At 30.8% G+C, this 9,353-nt stretch overlaps 1 protein-coding gene across 1 annotated transcript; it reads right to left on the bottom strand.

The window, feature by feature from the left end:
- Positions 1 to 2,501: 2,501 nt before the first annotated feature.
- LOC124535122 (scolexin B-like) lies at positions 2,502 to 9,065 on the bottom strand. The gene is made up of 6 exons (XM_047111198.1): positions 8,907 to 9,065; positions 7,903 to 8,059; positions 5,622 to 5,775; positions 5,197 to 5,349; positions 4,818 to 4,955; positions 2,502 to 4,459 (listed from the first exon to the last, which is right to left on the bottom strand). The coding sequence occupies exons 1-6, from the start codon at positions 9,013 to 9,015 to the stop codon at positions 4,304 to 4,306; spliced, it is 867 nt and encodes a 288-aa protein (XP_046967154.1). The 5' UTR covers positions 9,016 to 9,065; the 3' UTR covers positions 2,502 to 4,303.
- Between the last annotated feature and the right edge of the window lie 288 nt (positions 9,066 to 9,353).

Genomic DNA, 9,353 nt, shown 5'->3' with positions numbered 1-9,353 from the left:
AATTTAAAGTAAGCGATAGTTATACATTTATAAGTAGTGGACACTTTATATTATTACACATTATATAAGTAGGAAAGAATTATTTAGCTTTTTCTTTTAATCACAATATTATTGAAAATTGTAAGTTGTATTATGTAACTCGTTCATTTTAGTGGTGATTTTAAAACGATAATACCTTGTACTGCTACGGTCGTCGTCCACGGTAGACTAACTGATTGGTTGGACTTAATTATTTAATGACTTTTGTTGTATATTTTGTTAGGTCATTGATTAATTTTTGTCTTTTTGCTTGAACATAATCAGATAAAGATGATGTTAATAATGAATGATTTTTTCTTCTATCTTGCTGTTTTAATTTAGTTATTCTTCTATTAAAGTCATTAAATTTCCAGGAACATAACACTTGTTTTCTTATTTACCATTTCTATTCATACGCCCTAAGTGACCCAACGTAACGCAAGTAACCCAACTTAGAATAGTTTTTTAAGTTTATCTGTTCTCAATTTTATTTTGAATAAATATTAGTTATTTAAAACCGCAGTAATGTTAACCTACAGTGATCAGCTACTATTTAACCATTTTTACAATGAATCATTCGCTGGATAGCGAATATGAAACCTTCAAAAGGGACATATAAACCTACTAAAGATCGAGACAAGATTTTCGCTACACTAGTAATGACATAATTAGGTTAATCCAAAGGTTATTAAAATGTTACTAATTATGTTGGAAGTTTATGTGAATGTGACTTGTGAGTAGTTATTTTGTAAAAAAATGTTTATAATAAATGAACACAGAAATAGGGCAAGGGCAATCAGATGGCAATACGCTTTGTTCTATATAATATTATGAAAATTTACTTAGGACGAAAAATATGTTGAATACGCAATTATTTTTATTACTTTTTGTGCATATTCATTTGTTTTAAAATAGTGTTTTGTTTGAAGTCGGTTTTACTTTTTAATTTTTTTATTTATTTTTTGATTTTAAGCGAAGCTGATGTAGACTAACTATTTTTTCTTAATATGGATAGATTAAGCGTGCCGTTTTGAGTCAGAAATTACTTCGAGGACAATTTCAAAATAAACTTGCGAATATAGCAAAAATGGTCTTCGAAATGGCGGCTTTAATACATGCGGCATAAACTACAAGGTACCACCCTCGAAAGAGCTGTAATCGACTTCAGTAAAAAATTTTTTCAAAAGAGCAAATATATGTCGTACATCATATGACATCATATCACATACACAAAATTTGATCAAAGATAGTAAGAAATTCTGCCCCATATCGCACCCTAATTGTGCTCACAGTATAGGAGTTCCATCACTACATGGTATAAAACAAAGTCGCTTTCTCTGACCCTATATTCCTATATCTTTAAAACTACGCAACGGATTTTGATGCGGTTTTTTTAATAGATAGTGTGATTCGAGGGGATGGTTTGTTTATATAATACATGAACAATCTCGTAAAGAAACACTGTTAATTTTTGCAATGTGATGTCGTAAATAAACAGATTCTGTAGTATATTTAGTAACAGTATTGCACCCGTGGGAAGTCGGGGCGGGTCGCTACTTGATTATAATATTCGACTATGACAATTACATAAACGTAACCACGTTACGGAAGGTGACTCAAATATCCAAATAACATCTAAATAAAAGATTCGGCTGAGTATCGCTAACGTGCTTCTCAGAATTGTTCCGTTCCCTTCCGTTCTGTTACTTTGTCATGGATCCTAAGCTCAGAACCTTACCAATCTTTCACCAAACTACCCTTGAAGCCCGTACAATAAAAAAAGAATCATCAAAATTGGTTGGCGCGAGTTATTCACCTATTTGTCGCACACATACATAATGCAAATTTAAGACTTATGTCGTTTTCATATGGATACCATAATCGGAACTAGACTTTATTAAAAAGGGACCACAAGGGAAGCTCTACCCTTCAAAAAAAATAAATATCAAAATCGGTCCATCCAGGGAAAAGTTAGGAGGTAACAAACATAAAAAAAGAAAAAACATACAGACGAATTGATAACCTCCTTTTTGAAGTCGATTGAAAATGAAAGTTTACAAAACATGTAGCTAAATCTATTTATATTTACAAAATGATTTAGTTCGACGTAAAAAATGCCGTTTTAAAATAATTATCTGTGTTCGCCTTTTTTATATTTCATAATTATATGATATGCTCAATAGAATGCTGGAAACTGAATATTTCATACAAATTTGTTTTGGTGCTTTATTTGCTTTTAAAGATTCTGTTTTGCAATGTTTATTTATAATAATTACCCTTGGACCATTCAAAAATATTTATGTTGACAAATAATATAATTATATGTGATGGTAATATTTTTAAAGTATTTGGAGTATTATTCACAGGAATACTGCTCTAAGACTAAGTCGTTAAAAACTTAAAAGGCTTATTTGTTGTGTTATCGGTTTTAATATAACAATACGGTGGTAAGACAATTACAAAAGATAGAATAAAAATCAATATTGATTCCACAAATCGTTTATTATGTGTATACAAAAAAAATCAGTCTGGATTCGCACATTATCCGGTCAAAATTTTTATTTGTTTCGACTTTTAACATAAAAGGTATGTACCTACACGTCTTTTTAGATCTTTTTTTGAATACGTATTAAACCAAAATTTTATCTAAAAACTGCGAATCGCGTTGCTTATATACCAACCCATATAATAAATTCAGATTAATCTGAATAACAGCTTTAAATACATCAAAACGGCCAAAAACAAGTCTTGCAAAATCAATTAATTTGATTTATATTCAAACGAATTCAATCAATAAATATTCCCATCCTTCTCAAAAGTAATATTTTCATTAGTTAATAATCATATTTTATTGTGCTTTTTTGTATGTAAAATTGGAAATTACATGTTACATATATATTATAGTTACAATATAGTTACATTACGGACTATCCTGCGGAGATTATAAATTGTCAAAACATTATGTGGAAAGACATCTCATCTGAAGAGATAGGCGAACTTTGCCGATGGGATATCGCACCCCTGAAATCTCAAGGTTCAGTGTACTAGAGGAGTTTCCCTTGTCAACTGTCGTATGGTTTTAAAATTATGGTGAACTAATACCATTCGTTTCACAAGTTTTGGTTTGTTTTATTATCGTGTTCTATTTTTTTGGCTACATAACAATTAACAATGATATTCTATGACTTATAACATACAATTAGCTTAACATTATAATTATTGTGAAGACAGCTAACTTATGTCGTACATATTATGCATTTTAATATTAAGTTGCCGCATCATGCGGCGTCATGCGGCAATCTTATATTTATTCATACAGAATGTTAATTATTTTATTTTATGGATTGCTTTGCAATCTGTAACTCCATAAAAACAAATAAGGTTAAAGTGTAAAAACTACAAATGCGAGGTGTTGGTGTATCAAACTAATATAAAATTTGTACATTAGTATGTTAACAAAGGCCAGATTGCCTACCACGATAAACTAACATATACATGTCACATCAAACAAAGACGCACATATTTTCGACGTGAAGTCGGTTAAAAGCAAGAACATTACAACGATTAATAAATTTATCGTCGTCGGTTATTCTGTTGCTAGTATAACAATTTCTACTTGAATCAATTCTAATTTGTTGTAATTAATAAAAATTATTACAATAACATTATTATATTTCCATGACATTAACCTTAAATCAATATATACAAATCAAAATTTAAATATAATAACAATACAAAGTTATTAATATTCTCTGGGTGAAGGGCCATTTGCCCTCTCGACACCAGCTTAGGCCATTGCCATTTTCATTTTGCATATTTACATACTACTATCGATTTTGAATTCTTCAAGATCTAAGATTTATGCACTAAAACATATAAGTAAGGCTAATTGATCTAAGGTCTAATCACAACGATAGGTTTACGATGCTATGCTATTCTATATTACATGTAAGAAAAAGATACAAACAAAACAATCGAATGTTTCTTTTGCTTTCTCACATTATTTCCAATACACGAGCACGCTCTTAATGATATACATATATGTATGTCTAAATGTCTTGAATTAAGTCTTTCGATTACAGCCAATATTATGTCTTTTTTACATACAAAATATTGTAGGATAATAGTTAATTTTCAGTTTTACTAATAAAATGGAATATATGTAAGTGAATTTGTAATTACTAAACTATTTATATTCTTTGGTTATTTTTTTAGCGTAAATAAGTACATTTTATTTTTATCTGTAATCGAAGCTATTTTTATAAATAACATTTAAGTTAAACATTTATACTTTCGTAACTTGCTTAATCCAATCCCTTGCGCTGGCAACTCGCGAGAACACTACTCTAGCGCCGTTTTTGCATTCAATAGCATCATTCTCAACCCAAGAGGCGACGCCCAGAACCTTACCGTTTCTTACAAGTCCACTGCCACTATCACCCTGAAAAGAAAAAAAAATCATCAATCAATATTTTTAGCTATGCATTTCCAACTTCTTAAAAGTTTATAAATGCCGAGGTTTTTTATTAATATCCAATAGAAAGGTTGACAATCAAAATGGTTAATTGATGCTAAGTAAATAACACCGACCAAAGACATTGATATATACTCTACGGAATATTAACCGGAATATTAAAATACGTGGTCATACATCCCAAATCTGCCATTAATCTTAGTAACCTTCAACCTTTAAAGTGGAACACAATAATACCAAATGCATATTGCTTTGACATCAATTCAAAACAGCAAATTCAAAAAGCAACGATTAATTTTAAGTAATGTAAATGATAATAGCTTACATTGCAGGCAGAGTCGTACCGCGGCGCGCGGCCTTTCGTACAAATCATGTCTGCACTGTCATATTCCAGTAGGTCGGAGCACTCTTCATCTGCAAGAATTTCCAGATCCATGGCGTGCATATCTTCTCGCATCACTCCCTGTGGTCAAGGTTTTACATTAGTTTTTTATTCGAGTTTAAGTATTACACTTTCAACATAAAAGACGTAGGTACGATACTGGCCGAAAGATAATTAATAGGGTAAGCATCTGAAATGATTGTTTCTATCTACATTATGAAACTCATATATATGTCAAAAGAAATAAATGAGAATATAACTTATTATGAAAGTAAATCTATTAAACGCTATTTGTAAAACAATAATGAAAACAGATACTAACTCCGTGTCTGTCTGCGCCGAAGCCTGCATATCCGACCTGTTCGCCGGACGGCAGTCTGGCCCGATCGTCCAGATCCGCCGCCACCATAGTCTTGCCGTCCAAAGGAAGAGGACTCTCTAACTCCGCCAGCAAGAAATCCCATCTCGCTCCTACCTGTAGCGTTAAGGTCACATTAAGTAAACTGCAAACGATGTACAATAGCACTATAGACATGACCTCCTGCCATATGTTTCATTGAATTTCAAGGATATTCGGTCTATTTGTCACATTTCACAGTTGTTTTGTGTGTTTTTGTGTGAAAAAATCGACCTACATATTATGTATTTGCTAAAGGTCTCCATTTATTTAGATTAAAATATAAGTATTTTTGAAGATATATTTCTAAAGTTAATTATTAGTAACTATTTTCTTGCAAAATATTTTACCTGTTTAATGTTAAAACGATTGGCGTCCAGCCAGTAGGGTCCAACTGAGAAGCGAGGATGGATTACAAGGCGTTTAACTCTGTGACGCTGCCCAGTACCGTTCTCGGTATTGTTAGTCCCTGCGAGTACATCTCTTCCACTGGTGAACAACGTACTGTGAAAATAAACAAATTGAAGAGTAAATTTTGAGTAGTAGTCGGTAGTAGTATTTTGGCAATATTCCAGTATATTTTTGATATCTCTATCTTTCTTTCTCTTTTCTGATTTGAAATTTTTGATACGAAACTTTTATTATAGTATCCTTATTACTGGGCTTCAGAGACTAAATGAAGATTTTAGGATTTACTCGAGCGCAGCTGATTAATATAAAAACCTTGCATCCTACGGAGTAAGTCTACCATATACGAGCCTCGTATAAGCCCTTTTTATATGGTTGTGCGTCTAGGATCGGTCGTCTAATGATTGAGCGGAAGAAAGTGGGAGATACACAAACATATAATAAAAAATGGTCTTTTTTAACGCGTACAATATTTAATATGTATCTTTTTCGTAACATTTTTTCCTTATGGTGTTTTGCTCGTTTGTTTTAATGGCAACCCGTTTTATAAAACATTTTTATTTCTTCTACGCATTTCATAACCGGGAATTCCTTTAAGCTCAAAATGATTTCAGATAATATATTAATGCCAACGAATTATTACCCATATCCATATATATTTTTTCTAATCTTGGGATGAAGAATACCCCTCAGAATTATACATATTATTACAGGTAAAAATTGAATAAAATGTATATTATTATCAATAAAATAATAACCGGTGGGCCTTGAGACGTTTACTGTACAACTCGAGACGATTATAAATGTTACAGGTTGGTATTTAAAGATAATATTACCTGTGCGGATAAACCCAGAATGATTCATTTATATACCTACATAAAAACCGATAGTGAATGTTTAAATAACTTAAGTTTGTCTCCGGACTTAGATTAACATAAAAAATATTGAGCGTAAATATTTACTTATAGGTAGTAGTACAGTGACGCAAAGTAATCGACTGCAAAATTAATAAGCAAACAAACTGACAGATGAGAATGTTTTTATAATGCTTTATCATTAATCGCTAAGTTTCATTTAAACTTTAAAGACCTAAGCCTAGCCTAGTATAACAGACATTTTCTATCTAAATATGTATGATATGTAAATTGTGTCGATTGAGTTTTGGCAATATTCGGGTTACGGTTGAAAGAACATTTAATTTACTTAATAAGTCACAGCCGAATTGGTTTGGTTGAATGGATTGTAACTAGCGAACCGTGAATATCTTGAAATATTATTTGATTTATTTTTTAATTACCTTACAATAACATGAAATTTACTCTTGTCTCGACAAAAATTTAAATATTAAAAGTGGGTGAAACGGCGAAATGCAGCGATTTACAAATGAAACGACTAAAATCTTCTTTAATTTGTGATGTTTGTTCTGGTATAAGTTTTGTGTGTATTGATTTAGTAGTTACTTTGCAACACGTACAAAATAAACGTCTTCTCGTTCATTAGTATTGATTACAAACTCTTGTTCCAGCCACACGGATCGACTTTTATATCGACTACACACATGTGCACCCGAGTGGTCGGGCACTCACAAGGTTAACGATTAAATTAATTATAAAAGCAGTTATTAGTAATCACTACATTATTAATATAATTGCTTCTAGTAAACAAGGAAAACCCCACTATTTATGTACGTTAGTTATTGACGTATTTGAATATCATATGGGTTCTGACAACCGCAGAATATCGGAGTGGCGTTGGTTTGTATAATAGGCATAAATTTTATACGTTGCTATGTGATACAAGTTATAAACATATTATTTTAAACATTACACTAAATCACTCATTAAATTGAATCAGTGGAAAGAGCTCATTAGTAGAATCGATCTATATTGTCAAATATTATATGATAAATTAGGAAAAAAATGATAGTGCCCGTCTCATGCTGGCGAATTATTGATAAATATTAATGAAATACTATTTATTTATTTATTAAATTATACAAAGGCGAAGATAATATTTAAACCTGTAACGGCTCATTCAAACGCTTTAAAGCTTAAATATGTACGTGAAAAAAAAAACACTATTTTTAAGGCAAATACAAGGCACATTTGTCGAAATTTATAGATAAAATAAAATATGTCTAGAAAGAAACCACAGACGACGCAATTAATACTATCTAGAGAATAATAATTATTAATTTTCTATTAATTTATGTCGCTTACATACCAGTGAGCGGCTGAGAGGATCCACGTGGGGCTGATGATAGTACCTCCGCAGGTTCTCCCGAAGAGGACCGCAGAGGGAAACTGTTCGTTTACAGGACTTTGTACCTTTTCGTTTTTGTTTTTCACAATTTGAATATCGTTTCGTTCCAAATTAAAATCTGGAAAAAATATATTTAAATATTAAATCTTGAATAAATTATTAATATTAAAATGTGAAATCCTTAAACTTACAAGATTAATCTAGCAAGAGTTTTAAATATAAATCTATTACACACGTTACATTTTCTTTATCAACGAATGTTATTTGAGACAAGAAATATGTAGCTATGATAATATTATATATAAAATTTTAATTTACATATTATTGTTTTAAAAATATCGTATTCTGAATAACGCACATTCTCTGCAATATGTTTACACAGTGTATAATATTTTATTAAATTACGTTGATCTTTGCTATTATCAGTGTATAATGAAGACAGGTCACGGTCAAAATATATATATTTTTATTTAGATAGTATCAGTGTACATAAGGCATTGCATTAAATTTACTACAAGAGGGCATAATTATATTCTTTGTGCGGGTAGCACAAATAAATAGATTAGGTACGTATATATGTAAATTAAGCCGTGTGTGATTAATCATCCATGACAAAGGACTACTTCCTTATTTATATTATGTATTCACGTAACGTGACAGTATCTTCCAGTCTTGAGTTACTGTTTATTCACTAAGGTGAATTGCGGTCAGTACCGACATTTAATTAAAATTCAGGTTTAAAATGTCAACCACACTATATTTTAGGTATAACAATAATACAATTTAAAATTGTCAAAAACCTGTTTGATACGAACACGAATGACGACTTAAACATTGACATTTAATATTTTCTTTAGTGGTTTTGCACTAACACTTCTTAAAATTAGAATCATAATTAGATATCACTTTTTATAAAAGTAGCACGTGTTATAATTTAATCAACATTATTAATTTAACAAACTTACTTGATCTATAGTCGAAGGGTTGCACATTGTGAATGTGTACGCCCGCATGTACGAAATTACACACGAATAATGCAGAGAAAACAAACGCGTTTACTACGGCCGAAGGCATGATGTGTTTTCCTGATGAATTCTTGCTCAATCTTAATATATATGTGTACGTTTGTAGTAGGGCTGTCAAATAATACGGCTTATTCATTGTTCGTATAATATGCTATACAATGCCAAATATTTTTTTATTGGTTAAAATATATTTAATTGTTGCGTTATTGATGGTGAATTAATATCGTATGGATTTTAAGATAACGTTGTTCTATGAACAATTAAATATGAAATATGATAAAAACTTTAGTTGTATTTGGAAATCTAAGATTAATAAATAAGAAAGACAATTAAATGACAATACGAATATTTTAAAATATTTAAAAAAGTGCAATGTTGGCAATTCGT

The sequence above is a fragment of the Vanessa cardui genome, chromosome 14 (genome assembly GCF_905220365.1).
Source record: "Vanessa cardui chromosome 14, ilVanCard2.1, whole genome shotgun sequence".
Lineage (NCBI taxonomy): Eukaryota > Metazoa > Arthropoda > Insecta > Lepidoptera > Nymphalidae > Vanessa > Vanessa cardui.
Note: the sequence above shows the minus strand (reverse complement) of the source record. Positions and strands in the feature narration are given on the sequence as shown.

Bases quoted from the DNA above. Each gene is read 5' to 3' on its own strand.
- LOC124535122 (XM_047111198.1), bottom strand. From the start codon at position 9,015: ATGCCTTCGGCCGTAGTAAACGCGTTTGTTTTCTCTGCATTATTCGTG. The intron at 8,060-8,906 runs GTAAGTTTGTTA...TATTTTTTCCAG, and splicing joins ACCCTTCGACTATAGATCAA to ATTTTAATTTGGAACGAAAC. The intron at 4,460-4,817 runs GTAAGCTATTAT...TTTTCTTTTCAG, and splicing joins GGTACGACTCTGCCTGCAAT to GGTGATAGTGGCAGTGGACT.